This window comes from Seriola dumerili, unplaced genomic scaffold (assembly GCF_002260705.1).
Source record: "Seriola dumerili isolate Sdu_G_001 unplaced genomic scaffold, Sdu_1.0 BDQW01000199.1, whole genome shotgun sequence".
In the NCBI taxonomy this organism is placed as follows: domain Eukaryota; kingdom Metazoa; phylum Chordata; class Actinopteri; order Carangiformes; family Carangidae; genus Seriola; species Seriola dumerili.
In genome coordinates, this window is record NW_019174454.1 from 966,294 (window position 1) to 983,104 (window position 16,811).

The 16,811-nt window shown below is 38.5% G+C and overlaps 1 protein-coding gene across 1 annotated transcript; it reads left to right on the top strand.

Annotated features, from left to right (window-relative positions):
* Nucleotides 1-1,850: 1,850 nt before the first annotated feature.
* drd2 (dopamine receptor D2) lies at nucleotides 1,851-15,367 on the top strand. The gene is made up of 7 exons (XM_022753820.1): nucleotides 1,851-2,147; nucleotides 7,326-7,435; nucleotides 10,314-10,450; nucleotides 12,565-12,773; nucleotides 13,807-13,893; nucleotides 14,173-14,554; nucleotides 15,171-15,367. Exons 1-7 carry the CDS (start codon nucleotides 1,869-1,871, stop codon nucleotides 15,365-15,367), a joined length of 1,401 nt encoding a protein of 466 aa, XP_022609541.1. The 5' UTR covers nucleotides 1,851-1,868.
* Nucleotides 15,368-16,811: the final 1,444 nt, after the last annotated feature.

A 16,811-nucleotide genomic window follows, 5' to 3' on the forward strand; every position in this document is an offset into this window, starting at 1 on the left:
AAAGTAGAGGATGACATAAACATTAATCTAGACAGGTATGAGGGAATTGCACTGCTAAGGGTTTTGTAAAATATGATGTGCCTGTGTATTTTTGACGTTATTCTAAAAAGATGAGACAGCTTTATCAAGTTTGCATAGGTGGGTTCATAGTGTTACTATGGAGAATCTGTTTTGTGTAGTGTCAAATCTACTGAGTGATAAAGATGAAAAGTAGTTCTATAATCAAACAAAGAAAAATGATGCAAAGTACACAGATATCAAAGTAAACAGACTTTAAATCCCAGGCCATAATCATGTCCCATAACATGTTCATGATGTTTTATGCAAAATGCAGTTCAGTTTGCAGCAGAAGGTAATAAATCTCTTAAATTTCATAATGCAATCATAAGCTCGTGTCGCAGTAACTGCAACAAATACAAGGTGTTACACAGCTGGACTGACTGTCACAAGGTTACTTAAGGATTTACAGTGATGATGCATTATGATGCACTGTGGCTGGTTTGTGACACATTCTGTGACACATTGTGGAATGTTCTTTAACATTTTTTTTCTCTCTGATAATGCAGGTCATAAACTGAACTGAAAAATGTCAAAGTCATGTAGTTTTTAGTCCGTTGAAATGAATGTGAAATGTTGGATGTGAAGTTACACTTATTGTTTTGATGTAACAAAAGCCACACTAATGTTTCCCTGGTACAATTTCACTAGTTAAAGTGCTTTTTAAGCTGCATTTTTTTGTTGTTCAACAGATTTTGAAGAACTAATAGCTGTTTCCAGTGCTTCTGCTATAGACTTTAAACAGTTCAAACACTTGTCTTAAAAGGAGCCCTGGGGAGCGATATTTCAGTGAGTGTGTCCCTGTTTTGTTAGTATCTCCTGATCTACTAGCATGCACATGAAAATGAATGTGTACACTCGGAAGCACATGGATGACAAAGCGCAAATGTCTGGCAACCGCAGAGGGCAGGAAGGCGTTCAAGCCAAACTATTCCACTGAACATCAGTTGGTGGTGGTTATGTTCCAAGACATGTAGTACTGCACTATTAGAGAGGAAATGCAGGTTCACAATATTAAAAAGAAATGTTTTTGAAGTGTTTATGAGGAAGCAAAGGTATTTAATATAGGCCTCAAATATGCAAACGCTGAATGTAAACACTACTGTGTTTGCAACAACCTTTACCACCGCCTTGAACATTCCAACAAAAACTTAAATTTTCCTGAGATCTCTTATGAATCATCCATTTTTTCTTACAAAAAGAATGAAACGAAAAGCACGTGTAAACATGCAAGCACACTTGCATATCAACTTTCTGAAAGGGTGTTTTTTATGTGTGCTTGTGTTGGTGTTGCAACTGCTTGACGAGCTGTAAAAGATGATTCAGTTTTCTGAAGAAAAACTTTCTGCACTGCAGGAAAAAGCTGACATACCTTTAATACATCGCAATATGTTTTATACACAAGGACACTCACCAGCAGCTTCTTTTGAATTTTTGCCAGTTCCCTGAATGAGCCTCTTAAGTTTAGACTTTTCCCTTTACATTCATTGAAGAAGTGAAGGACTTGGATGGTTACAGTTTTTATCAGATAAAAACAGGTAGATGCCTTCTACATCATTTTATACACTATTATTTAAAATAAAGACAGACGGGTTAGTGGTTACAGCAGGTTTAAAGACTTAAAGAGGTTGCTCTGTAAAGCACTTACTGTAGGAATTCAGATTATGCCAAAACATTGCAGTTCTTTTTTTTTTTTCCCCATCACAAATTGCAAACATTCACATTAATTCAACCTAGCATTCTTATGTTGTTTCCTCTCTCTGTCTGCATGTTTTGCAGGGCCCATTCTTGGCCTTCGTCACTCACAGCTAATGGATGTCTTTACCCAGTATGCCTACAATGACAGTTTCTATGACAATGGAACATGGAGCTTCAACAAAACCGATCAAGAGCAGAAGCACCCTTACAACTACTATGCCATGCTGCTCACTCTGCTCATCTTCGTCATCGTCTTTGGCAACGTGCTGGTGTGCATCGCTGTGTCCAGAGAGAAGGCTCTGCAGACCACCACCAACTACCTGATTGTCAGCCTGGCTGTGGCTGACCTTCTGGTGGCCACACTGGTTATGCCCTGGGTTGTGTACTTGGAGGTGGGACAGCGAAGATGTACACACACACACACACACACACACACACACACACACACCCACACACCATTTACACACGTATGTATACTCTTCTTACATACTTAAAGAGATATAAATAAGCCGAAACGCCCTATGCAGCAGACATGCTCTCCCTATCTCTACACCCATAGCTCTTTTTCTCTCAGTGTTTATCTTGTGCCAGTGGAAATGCATTAGGAAACAAAACGGTTGTGATTTTCAGACTCGCAGAATAATAGCTGTAAAGAGATTCCAACCATATATGAGAGGGTGGGCTCTGAAAGCAATCAATACTTACTTGTTTTCGCAAAGAAAATTACCTATTTAAAAGACAGAAATCAGTTCAGCCTCAAAGAGTAAAAAAAGTAGCAAAGCACATTATTCAAACAACAGATATTTATGCCAAATCTGGTGAAAAGGGTTCCAGCCAAACCAATACCAACGGTGATAGTCTATTAAGTCAGAGGTCATGTTTATGAATTATTCCTCCTGACTCTGGAATACATCATTTTGCATTCACCCCTGTGTGGGATAAAACAGAGCTTCCTGTTAACCATCGCAGCCTAAAAGAGAATAGAGACTGAGGTCGAGCATAAAATCATCTCCAGTCTACCAAATCAATAGCAAGCAGGATGTGGGCTATCTTTCAGAAAAATATCTCTCTACTGTGTCTCTTTGCTCATTTCTTCTGTTAGCCTTCTCTGTCCTGGGGTTATTTCTGACCATCAGGCTTTAGGTCACGCTGTCTGATGTAGAGAAAGGCAATCTAAGACTACAGGGACTCTAATCCTCCTGTGTTTCTCTGTGAGTCATGATGATTATCACTCTGATCAGATTACAGTTTATAAATCCACAGGATGTCATGATGTCCGCCTGTTTCTTTCTATGCTTGTTTGTACATACAGCACAGTGGTGAATGGAAATGTGTCACTCTAGTAATCTTACAGAAATATTTACAGTTTCAGCAACACAGAATATAATAAATTACTATTCCAGCGCTGTTGCTGTTGCTAATAAACAAAAAATAATGTGTTTGTGACCATTGCCGCCGAACATCAGACTAAAGTTCGTATGCAACCTGCATACTGTGTGTTTTTTTTAACAGAATTTTTTACTTGCTTTCTTTGTTGGTGTGGGCAGCTGGGTACACTCTGAGGTAGCCTACGTCTTAACATTTCAGAAAAGTATGAGTTGAATTGTAATCAGCCACATGTCAAAGCTCCAAATAGCATAGCTGTAAAGCTTTGTGAATGACATATTCATTTTGGTATCATAGCAGAAAAATCTGTACAGGTGTGTGTTTTTAACTTTGTTTATTAGAGTGTGGTGAGTGCTGTGACAGTGGTGTTTCCTGTAACTTTATATTACTGTAGTCATACAAGTACAGCATCAGGTTACATTTCACTAGTCAGCTGTTCTCTTATCTCTGCTGGCATCCCCTGCTTCTTTCTGTTTGTCTTTGGAGAAACCCACTAGTGTCACACAGCCCTTTCCACGCAATGAGGACAGGATGACATCACTGTGACGTCATTGGGGTTATTTTCTCAGGTTTTAGAGAGCTGCGTGTAGAGCCACAGAAGACATTACAACATTACAACAACAACCACTGTTTTAAGAGGCTAATCTCCTTGTGATGAGTAAACTGACCATCATGTATACAGTAAAGCATATGCACACACACACGCACACACATATATGTTTAGGGTTGTTATTCAGGGTTGTTTACTGGGATAAATCATATTTAGATCACAAATACTGCGTCAAAATAATTTATGTGAGCCAGGGATTCCAATCTAGATCAGAAACTCCCAGATTTGATTATTATTTCATTTAGGTTAAGAATTGATTGCATTCATCCCAGCTGATCCTATGAAACTAACATAGAGCACTGCTCCATTTAAGCAGTTTCCAGTTTCTTACTTATGGACATTTTATCCCTATAGGATATTAATAACATTTTGGAAATTTGGAATTTTGAAATCCTGCATAGGTTAATATGCACAGACCTAAGATACCCAGCATGTGTTTGGAATAGAATGCTCATCTGATTTTGGTGTAGAGTGGTATATATCCTTGCAAATAAGAAACAATTTGGTAGAAGTGGGTATGTTGTTATTTCTGATTCTGCAGAAAGGGAAACAGTTAATATCATTCTGAGGCAAAGGTAAGCCAGTTTACAATAATATCTATATTTGCATTTGTGTTTTGGAAGTGAAACACCAGTTAAATGTGAAGCTCAGCTCACAACAGCTTAGCTTTGGCTGGGAGATTTTTTATTTATTCATTTTGCACTCTTCAAAACACACTTCTTCCATCAGAGACAGTCTAAAATTATGTTTGTCTTTGAATAAAGAAACTGACACATTTAGCAATTCTGTTAAGTGATTTTATTTGCCTCTTCTTCTTTAGACCTAACAACTATTTTTTTTCTTCATCTCTGTGCAGGCATTTTATTTTTTGAACTTGGTTCTCACAGACCAGAGTCGTGACTGAGTCTCTCGTGTTAATAATGTATCCACATGAAATAAAGTGAGAACATAGTCACAGAGTGTGGGCAGGGCATTAATCTTGACCTTTATTATTAAATGCTAAATTAGCATTAATTACCACAGTTTGTTTTTTTTTCTTTCTGCGAAGCGTGACTGATTTAGAGAGCATATGAGGGGGACATTATGCATGACTTTTTTTTTTAAATCAAGGCGGATAAAAAAAGCACTCCTTTTGGATAGTGGAATTTCATGTCAAACGGAAAGTCATGTTGAAATGAAACTTTTTTGTGGTCAGCCGCAGCACACATCTGCTCCATAAAGTAACTGTACTCTCCTTTTGGGGAAAAAAAAAAAAAAAAAACAAAAGCAGCAATTCATATTTCATACTTTTGGATATCATGATAGTGTCCCTTATCTTTGCATTAATTCCATGGAATTTCATCAGACATTCATTTTTCAATTCAGTTCAAATCCAGTTTCATTTGGACTTCAGAACTGGGTTTTCAAGACCAGCAAATGATGTAGTTCGTAAAAGAAAGAAATCATCAATAATATAAACAACAATATAATATACTAAATGTTCCAAATATTATATTTCTAAATGTATTATGCTCAGACAGTAGTCTTGTTCAGATCATGAGAGACTGGAGAAGAAACATTTATAGTCAAACAACCACAAAACCTGTATAACACAGTTAGAAATAATCAGAATATAAAACAGAATTAAAACAGAATTAATAAAAGCTATTACAGGTCATTAAAACATCATGAAGTAAAATTTTGGAAATTTCCAAGGGAAATTAAAAATTCAAGCTTACGGTGAGAGCAATTCACAGGTGATAATGTTAAAATGGTGCATAATACATGAAAACAGTTCATGCCTATATGTGTAATCTAAGGTTTGTAAATGGATATCATGATATGATTGTCATTAAGGAAGTCCATCCAACGTCATAATACAGACCTAAATGATGAGTAGTATTTGTCATATGTCATTATATATTATCTCTGAAGTTATTTTCATGCATGCACTTTTGCATTTCTGCAATGAATAGAACTATACTGACCAGGTTTTTTGTTTATTATTATTGTTGTGAAAACCATGAAGACAGCTGCATTTTAGATGAAAGAGCAGGGTGCATGTGTTTCATTTCACCCTGATTTTAAATTGCACGTTATAGCCACTGCATCACCGCATTTTCAGGTTCCCAACATCCTACCTTTGCAAATTAAATCAGAACACTGATACTTTCTGAATTATGGTCCTATGCACAGTCTGAAGTTATAAATCAAGTTGGAGAAGTGGACAGGGTGTGTGGAGTGAAATAGCAAGGACAAAATTGAGAAAACAATTTCACTGAATGACAAAGTGATTTTTTTCAATTTTCTCAGATTTTGGACCCCACTGTATATCCCACTGTTTAATATCCACTAAATATGCCTCCCTGCACTGATAGAAATAGGCCTGTGTTGCAGCCTTGCAGACCTGCAATGGCTCTTATGAGGCTTTTAAACTTGTTATGGGTTGCAGCACTGATGAGGATGTTTAAAACCTGTAGGGTGACATATAAAGATCAAGAAGAAGAAATTGAGTGATGGTAGTGAAGGAGAGAAACAGGCAGACTGCATGGACAGAACAAGATGATAGTATATAGAGATACAGAGAAGACAAATGTCAGGAGCAAAAGGTTGGAAAAATGCAAAAAGAAAAAAAAGAGGAAAAGAGAGGGGAGGCTGCAACAGGGAGAAGGGCACTCATTAGGCTGTCAGATCATCCTGCAATCACTGCGAGTGTTGAGGACACAGGCAACAACATAAGGCTCTTTGAGATGGCACTTAATTTTATAAAGACACAGCCTGGGGACAAAGATTAATCAGTCACAGAGAGGTAGGAGTTGCCCCTTGACACACACATCTCCCTTACCCTTTTCAGAGCTGTGGGAGGAAGCCGGTGGGCTGTAGTGTCAGGCGAAGTGGGTGGAATCAAACCAGTGAGAGCATCACTGATGATGTTGGTTTCATCATGGGGTTTGACCATGTAACAGAGAGCAACAGAGGTATGAATACAAATAGGTTTCGATCTTGTCTTTGATTGAGAGCCACCTAGGGCAGCAGACCAGGATGCATGCTAAAGGATAATTATCTCACTAACACTGTGGGTGTGTATAGGTTTTTTGTTGTTTTGTTTTGGTTTTTTTTGCAAAAATCTATAGTGTTTAATACCTACTGTTGTCAGTGAAAAGATGTAAAGCAATAAAGTCAGATAACCTGTCTTTTGCCACCATGTCAGGCGTAACATTCTTTTAATAACATGAACATGATTATGCATGCTGTAATATATACATGCCAGCTGTCTTACAGTTCATGCCCAGTCAGTCTATTTTCTATTAGACCCTACTTACAACTACTACTTACCTCTCAGAGCATTTTCTTTCATGCTTATTCATTTTAACAGCCTTCATTCTTCTTTGCCCCTTATGTCTCCTCTCTCTCTGTTACCGGTTTGGAACTAATACGAAAAAATATACAAGAGGGCTTGACTGTCAGGATTGCTTTTTGTTGCAAAAGAAAAACACATCATTTCTGCCAAGGTGCTGCCTTTTCTGGGCAAGTGGCTTTGTTCTGTTGACTGTTGCTGTAAACTGCCATTTGTTGATGTTTTTTTCTCTTCTAGGTAGTAGGAGAGTGGCGCTTTAGCAAGATCCACTGCGACATCTTTGTCACTCTGGATGTGATGATGTGTACAGCCAGCATCCTCAATCTCTGTGCCATCAGCATTGATCGGTGAGTTTGTCACCGCACTGATTGTTTAGTCCTGTCTGTCATGCTTCCTGCATCGATCCTTAATGGAAATCTTTACCTTTTGAATAACAGAAGTCAAAGCAAGTCAAATTTATTTATAAGGAACATTTAAAAAGAAATTGGTCTAAACAAAGTATTTGTGTGGAAGGCGATATTTTTAACCGTCAAGACCATTGCTCTTGTGTTATTCTCTTCAAGGCTCTTTTATATTAAGCTCCAAACAGCACTTAAAATGTAAGGAGTACCTCAGGATACACTCTTACCCCAACACCCTTTGGTAGCTCACCAATACTAAACTGGTAGCTTTGGTTTACAACAAACTTTTGACACCAAAACACCCCCAGTGACAAAAAGTTGGGAAAATGATTTTAACAGCTTTGAATAAATACACAAATAAAATACCAGTGCATGACAGCACCTTATGTCTTGTCACAAGCCCTCATCCTCCTGAATTCATTAATGTCTCGTCCAAAAATTAATTCAATTCTTTGGTTATGACTCAGTGGTTAATGACACGATAATCACAAACAGCTGAAGGAAGCAGAATTGCACTGGAAAGCTGTTCATCTGAAGGGCATGTAAAGCTTGAGCTTTTAATATTAAAACTGTAACAAATAATCATGTAAGGTTGACAACCAGAATATGCATTGAACGTGTGAGAGCTCGGTATATTGTGCACAAAGCACTCACGGATAGGTCTGAAGAATACCAACAGCATAACATTTTTCTCATATTTTCATCTTACAGAATTCTGTCATGTTTAATTTTGCATTATTTTCTGCTTGGCTGCATTTTCATCTTAAATCCATATGGAAAATAAATATTCACAATATATAACACATGGAAACAATTGCAATTCATTCCAATGATTGAATTAGGATACAAATGGCACTCGTATGTGAGGAAAAGCTTATTAGTCTGCATAATCTCATGGTAGATCATTTTTTATGTGTGTGTGCATGCCAGAGTGAAATAGCATCCAATTTTACATTTAGATATTATTTATACATCTTGTGCCTTCATGCTGTGTACCTTTGAATACTGATCACTGACAGGGTGAGTATGACAGTATCAAGCATCATTTTTCCTGGCTTGAGTACATTTCAGGGTCCACCCGTGTGGCGGTGATTTGTAAAGGTTCAGATAAGAGTCGCAAACAAAATTTGTTTCCCTTTATCAGTCCAGCAGCTCCAGGCAGCAGCATAATTTATACATCAAAGGATTGTTTATTTTCTCTGCTAACTTTGTTCTTATTTAACATTGTGGAGCATATTGGAAAGTGATCACATAACAGGCTCTATTTTTGTGAATCTGTGTGCAAATTCAAGTCAAAACTAAGGGAATATGCACATACCACTATCATCAATTTCTTTTTGGTATTTTGTGACCACAGGCTGGAAAAGAAGTTAGTTAGTTTTTCTGTTATTCAAAGGATGAATACATTATAAGCAATTGGAGCTGGGGTGCCCTCCAACAAATCAGCTACACTTCTTCTTTAGAAGCAGGAGACTAATGGACCTAAGACAAAACTGTGTTCGTGTAGGAGGTGATATGAATATACACATGCCAAATATGATTTAACAGAACTCCAATTATGTTGCCAAAAGGCAGACAGTTTTTGACTACAATTGGACGACACTTCCCTATCACAATGCTTTCAGGTTGTCATAATGTGCACTTTAATATTTTACAAGACAATGATGTCAGAGCGGTTTGGCTTCAACTTTAGTGACACGTAGCAAGGCAAAATATATTCTGTAATTTGTATGTTGGTAATTCAATCTGTCATATTTGAATGTGTTTACATACAGTACACTACACCAAATACAGTGAGGAAAACTATTGTTTGAAAATGTCTGTTTAAACTGTGCACATAATTACATAAACTCCAGCTCTTCCATAAATATCACATAAAGTATGATTGTGTTATTCTTCCTATTCCTTACTTGAAGAAAAGATGCCCAAAGAGTTTTACTACATCTAGAGCGGTTTTAGCAATATAACCTAATAAATCTGTGCCAGATAGAACAGATTTTTTTTTGCCACTTGAGGGCGATATGATGTGGCGAACTTGATAGCAAACAGTTGCTTGTTTACACATTCATCAAAATTCACTTTCATTTAGAGGGGTATTTTGGGCCACCTGGGAAATGTAAATCCGTTATTAATTTTTTAGCTCTGTTTTTGGTCTTACCAACACCTGAAGGGAATATCTGTCCCTTTAGCTGCTAAATGCTTCAGGTGGTAGGTGCTTAGCTTGTAATGAGCAGGTAGCAGGTGGTCAAAAACGACACTAAGAGAGCGGCAAGACTGGACCAAAACGAGACCAAAATGAGCTGGAACTGCATAATGCCAAGGGAAGCTGTCCTGCACTGTAAAAAGCTGTGCATTTCCTGGTGACTACAACAAGCTCACTAATAAGGTCAACCAATGTAGCAAGGTTAAATGATAAGGTCTTTCCTGTGAGACGCTGGGGGAAAAAACACAGGCTCCCTTCCAGGATGTCATCTTCATGTAAACTGCAGCCCACAGCAAATAGCTTTTTCCAAAGGGCCAGTCCACCATCAAACAGGATCTGATCCAAGATGACAGGCAACATTTCTTGCTTAACCAGCTTGTAGGTTCCATGTTTCTTGGTTCTCATTCAAGCAAAACCACATCCACTGATGAATAAAGAGAAACATAGTGGAGATACATTTAACTGTAGATCATTAAATCGAACATGAATTAATCTAAATCATACAGACGTATGACAATATTTTTGTTGAACTTGTCATACTTTCCCTAATGTCTTGCAGAAAGGTGTCATATTTTCATACTTTCTAACTAAAGCATCTATTTTTTTTTTCACCCCTTACAGTTACACAGCGGTTGCAATGCCGATGCTGTACAATACTCGCTACAGTTCCAGGAGACGGGTCACAGTAATGATCTCTGTGGTCTGGGTACTATCTTTTGCCATATCATGTCCCCTGTTGTTTGGCCTAAATAACACAGGTAAGAGAGGTCACAGTACACATCTGCTCTACTGTGCTCGAAACAGAAATGTTTTTTCATGGTGTTTGACTGAATTGGTGGATAGTGGTGTTGTACTGTATTATCCATTGGCACATCCACCGTACATTACAGTATGTACATTGTAAATACGTATACATCGTGAATAGTTAACTGACATCTTCCTCTAAATGCTTTCCCGTATCTACATTAATATTGTACTGAAGCAGTATGTTAGTCAGAGCCTGTTTGCTGTTACTACAGAAGTGAATACAAGCTTCTACATTTTCTGAGGTTTTATAGACTTACCCATGCCAGTTACCGATTACTTAATACTGGCATGTAACCACCTTTAGTGAACCTTGGCCCTTAGGTTGCTCATTCCACAGAACAGGGGCTTTAATAGTGGATTACAGTTAAACCAGGTTTCGATTAAGAGCTTTTGGAGGCGCCAACTTGTTGCTGACCAGCTCCCACGGCTTGCATCCTGTCACTTTGAAGCTCCACTCATCCCTTTGAGTGCCTTGATGTAATGTCAATTTTGCCGGGACTCAGGCGTTTGGATTTGTCAGCCCCACTACCGCTTCCAAGCAACTGCAGATCCAGCTAGTGTAAGCTGCAGAAGGCATGAAAGCAGATATCTCAGCTGCAGTAACCACTGAAACTCAAGCAATTAAGATTTGTTTTTAAGCTATAGCGGCTCATGTTTAAAATATTTGTCTTTAGCTGAGAATGAAAGCTTGTAGAACCGTGAGGTTTGTCAGAGGTGTCTGCTGATGCCTTCAAACACAGATCATGACAACCACAGATTTGTGTAGTAAAAGGAATGCAGTGTATAGTTCTTTTACCCAAAGCACTATATAATGTGTCTCTCATTCATCCACACACACACACAGTCACACGTTCGTGTGCATGCAAGTGTGAGTGTGTGTCATCTGAATAGGGGTTCAGTGATGTGTTGAAGGCAACAAGTCTAATAGGTGTACCAGCGTACCAGTGGAAGGCGGGCAAGAGCTTTGTTGTCATAGTTACAATAATAAACACATAGTTAAGGTTATGGAACGGTCACAGTTTGGTTAGCTTTAGGGAAAGATCATGAATTGGGTTAAAATAAGTGCCTTGTTAATGTTACAGTACCTTTGTTGTCATGGTTACAGTAATAAACATGGTAATGGTTGTGGAATGGTAATGGATAAAAGAAACAAAACTCAGTTTGAAACAAGGAATGAAGAGTGCTCTTCCATGTCACTGATGTGTATTTTGCCAACCCCAGATTTACCCCAACCTCAACCGTTTACCTCCTGTCAAGTAAACTGAATTTCATATGTAAAATTGGTGTGCCCCTTTAATGAACCACTCCCAACTTCCTGAGGCACAGCCACCCTGAAGTGTGAAGAAAACAAGTTGTTAAGATGAACTACACATGTGACACCTACAGTAAATCCATGATGACTCATGGATTTACCATGATGACCCCAATTCAATGCTGTTATCTATGCTTGTTTGGCAACAGCTGCTGCCTAATCTGAAGCTGCCTTCAGGGTCTGAAGTTTATTTGGTCTGTGTTTGACTTGAGTCTAGGAGCTGGACAGACAGGACAGCTCTGAGACCTGTCACCACACCAGAGTGCACAGGGAGGTAAAAAGTCAGTCATGTAACTTTGGGCAAATTTGGCACAATTTAAAAGTAAATCAGTGAAATCTAAAATTAACAAGCAACCAGTGCAGAGTCTAAAATAGGGGTGATATGATCTCTACATTTGGCACCAGACAGAGGCCCTGTGGCAGCAGATAAGCTCAGAGAGAGGTAGGTAGGAATAAAAAGGATTGCAATGGTTTAAGTGGATGGGAGGATGGGAAAGGAAATTGTGTGAATGACCTCCAAGTGAGGAGAGTGTAGGAGTGCTTACATTTTTTGATGAATTTTCAGGAGATTAAAATCAAAGCACAAACCGCTGCTTCTTAACTGCAAGTTCAAGCCCAACTAAGCTCCCCATTTTAAAAGTTCCAAGAGTCACACTGACAAAAACACAACAAAATTGCCCTAAAAAAAATATTTTTGGATGGAACATAACATCCTATCTGAAGTCTTTATTCAACCTGTGCTTATCTCCACAGCTACTCGTGATGAGTCTCTCTGTGTGATCGCCAATCCGGCCTTTGTGGTATACTCTTCAATCGTGTCCTTCTATGTTCCCTTCATCATCACCCTGCTGGTTTATGTGCAAATCTATGTGGTCCTTAGGAAGCGCAGAAAACGTGTAAACACAAAACCAAAGCAGCGTGTCTGTCAGGCTGCTGACCCTGATGGAGCCACTTCGCTGAAGGTGAGGTGCCTTGGCAAAATATGTCCTGTTCACAGCTTACACCTATGTTGCTTCAACATGAAAACTGATTTGCACCTTAATCACACCTTATACTTCATTATTTGTATAAACACTTTGTCTTTTTCAACCAGTTTGAAAAAAACAAACATCAGAACATAAAAAAAAATCCTCTTTATGAAATTGCAATCGATAATTTCTCAACCCAATCATACTTGGTGGTTTAATGGACAGGCATTGTGTTACATAACAACATACACAGACAAGAAGAGGATTGATTTTCTGAAAAAAAGCAATGGATAACATTCAAGGCAAGGGGCTAAAAGGGCAAGGCTCCGTTATACCTAAAGGATTCAAAGTGTTTTTCTCCCTTTATATCTAAATGAAATGTCCCGTAACTGGTTCCATCCTGGAGAACATGTATAATCTTAATGTTACATTTACTGGTACTTGTCAGTGTCGAAAGCCACCACGCAACACTACCTGTGACAGCCCTCAAATGACCTTTTGCTTTTCTGGTTATTGATTTTACTGACACAGTGAAACTCAATGGGCTCTGCACAGGAAGCCAAGTAATGCCTTTTATCCAGTGCACTACATTACTCATGTTCATGCATGGCTTTACTCTGTGGTTTCTGTGTGTGTGTGTGTGTGTGTGTGTGTGTGTGTGTGTGTGTGTGTGTGTGTGTGTGTGTGTGTGTGTGTGTGTGTTATACAACGCACAGATTACTATATAATTACTGATCTGTGAAGTCTTTATATGCAGCAGCATATTGACCGATAAGTTTCTCACATACTGTTAATTGCTGGATGTGCTTGTTTTGTCTGAAATAATCTTAGCCCACAATTTTTTTTTTCGCTGTCAGGTTAATTGAAGCTGCAGGTCAGATTCTTGCTAAATAGCCTTTCTGTACCAGAGCTCAATGGAGCCTCATTGACCCCATGGGCAGTGGGACCTGTGCCTTGACAACCCTTTTGTCAGTTGTGCTTTGACATTGTTCCCTCTCCTTGCCTGACACAGCTGCTTTCATTTCAGGATAAGTGCACTCATCCAGAGGATGTGAGGTTGTGCACCATGATTGTTAAATCTAATGGGAGTTTTCCTGTCAACAAAAAGAAAGTGGTGTGTGCTCTTTTTTTGTTCCTTTGTGTACAGCTCTTATTTAGTAGAAAGTTTAATTGTTGGAAACATATTTGTAAAAGTTTTAGTAAGGTGTCACCTTGAAGTTTTCCTCCATTTCTCAGAGAAATTATAGCTTCAAGGCACTGTTCTGCTACAGTAAATCAAAATTAAAGACTGAAAATGTGATCATCTGTTATCTATTTATTATCCATTATTTTAAATGTCACCAATTGTACAATAACCTAAATGAAAAATGACCATCTGAATGAAATTGCTCAGATTTTCATCAAAGATGGAGTCAATGAGGGGGAAGATCTGGAGCTGGATGAGCTGAACAACAGTGGCAGCAGCCAGAAACAGAAGCAGCAGCCACAGTGTGCGCTTGGAGACACTCCAGCCACGAGCCACCAGCTACTGATGCCCAACAAGGCTAATGCTAGCCCCACCTCCTCGCCTCCCACTCCCCCTGAGGAGGGCCAGAAAGCAGAAAAGAATGGAGATCCTACCAAGGAGGGCGATCCAGCACCTGTTGTGGCCAAAGCCTTCCAGACACAGGCCTTACCTAATGGCAAGACCCAGACCTCTGTGAAGACCATGAGCAAGAGGAAGATCTCCCAGCAGAAGGAGAAGAAGGCCACTCAGATGTTAGCCATCGTTCTTGGTAAGTTGGCTCAAGTGCTGCTAATTTTCTTTTTCTTTTTTTATCTCCCATCTGGTATAAATTATTTATGATCACTTATGCTGAGGATAAGTTAAATCAAACACTGTTTTATGTGAGTATACACATCAAAGTGGAACTGACACTGTGGAATGAATCATTTCCGCAACCAAATAGCTATATTTTTGTTATCAACTTTTCACTTGTAAAACAGCATGCAGTGAGCACAGCATCAAACCAGCAGGGGACTCTGTTCAAACTCATTAAGACCAAATATGTGTTTGTAGTACAATTTACCACAAGCTAATCCTGTAGCCTACAATTTAGAAAAATGTTTTTCTTTTGTACAAGCTTCCAGCCATCTTAGGTCCTTGGCTTCCTCCGCATGTATTTTTATTTCCATCTCAAATTTTTTGGTATGACCTAAAACAGAACTTGAAAACAAGTCAGGATGTGATGCAACGAAAAGAAATCATCCTGATACTTGTATTTGAGAGTCCAGCTCCTCCATATGTCACCCAGATTTGGGTGTCTAATATAAGACCTTCCTTCTTCATCACTTTCCTCTCTTTCTCTGCCTTTTTCTAATATTTCCATTTTTTTTCTCATATCTCCTCAGGTGTATTCATCATATGTTGGCTGCCGTTTTTCATTACACATATCTTGAACACCCACTGCACAAAATGCAAGGTTCCTGCTGAGATGTATAATGCTTTTACATGGTTGGGCTACGTGAATAGTGCTGTAAATCCCATCATATACACCACCTTTAATGTCGAGTTCAGAAAGGCATTCATTAAGATCTTGCACTGCTAAACTGCAACGTCACTTGTCTCATCAGACTGAGGGAGGAGTGATGAATAAAAGCATCTCTTCTGGCAAATACCTCATCCTGCTAAGGAAAACGAACCACGGGGGGGAAACTGCAATCTGCTTTTTAAAATTATGGAGCTGAGTGACCAGAAAACTGATGGTGTCTTACTTAAAGACATGTTGGCTCTATATGTGAACTGTTTGTGGACAAATCACTGAATGTAAAACAAGAAATGTCTGTAACAATGACTTGTTTCATGGAGAAAAGAAAAATGTAACATTGTTCTCTAAAATCATTGTGCTTGTCACGTAAGGAGCCATCTGTGTATACCACACACATACAAGTTGGAAACTGCTTTTTATTGTGTGTGTACTTTATGTTTTGATGATGGAAATTTTCTGGAAATCTTATAGATATCAAGTCAGTGTTCATTGCAGTGTTAAAACTGATACGCGAGCTCTTAATCTTAAAACCTATCACTGATTGGAATGTGTATTCAAGACAAGAGACAATTTATTTGCTGTATAATGTGGCAATGTCAATATCCACATATTTGCAATTTTATAAATTGATAAATCATATATTATTATTATCTCTATATTATTATTATTATTATTATTATTATTTGCTGTACATAGTTTTTCTTAACACATTAACTGTGATTATATGCCTGCAATGGAAATGTGATGCATGCTACACTGCTCCTTTACTTGACTTCTCATGAAATGTATGTTTAACAAAAAACTACAAAAGATGTCCTATAAATGAAGTTATGAGACACTGTAAAGTGCCACATGAATATCAGTGTTCGCTGTGTGCATACAGATACCCAGACATAAACGACTTGTCATTATTCAGCAACCTCTCTCTTACACCCAGGATTGGTTTGCAGTTGAATAATGTTGTTTACTGGAAGTAACTATGAGCGTTGCTGCAGTGGAGTTGTTCTGTGGCAAACTAATGACCTGTATGTGGACTTTGCAGCTCCCAGGTATATAATCATGTGGATGTGTGCAATCCCTGAAGCCACTCCCGGGAGCCTTTGCTAAGTAAGAATGAGGTGAACTTGGCAAAACTGAAATATCAGTTACAACAATATCAGTGTGTATTGTTTTGGGCAACAAAGCCTGCATTATTTTCAGTTCAACAATAAAGACATTATTATCAACAATGTCGTGTTAATGTTTTGGTGAATATTAGCCACAAAGTACTATAGCTTAAGTGCGATCACAAAACTCTGTTATAGACAAGAAAATAAAGCCAGTGATAAAAGAGGAATTTTTTCATGGTGGAATATTTTGGGAAACAGTGTGCAAAAGACGTGCACATCTCGCTGCTTCCCAAACACCTGCAACTCTGTCTGGCTATCAAATGGACCCACGTGTGTGTCATTAAAGAAACAATTCCCCATGTTAATTTGCATAGTACCACTTATATTTTAGTCTG

Coding starts and splice junctions, on each gene's coding strand:
- drd2 (XM_022753820.1), top strand. CDS start 1,869: ATGGATGTCTTTACCCAGTATGCCTACAATGACAGTTTCTATGACAAT. Junction 2,148..7,325: donor CCTGGGTTGTGTACTTGGAG/GTGGGACAGCGA, acceptor TTTCTCTTCTAG/GTAGTAGGAGAGTGGCGCTT. Junction 14,555..15,170: donor GATGTTAGCCATCGTTCTTG/GTAAGTTGGCTC, acceptor ATATCTCCTCAG/GTGTATTCATCATATGTTGG.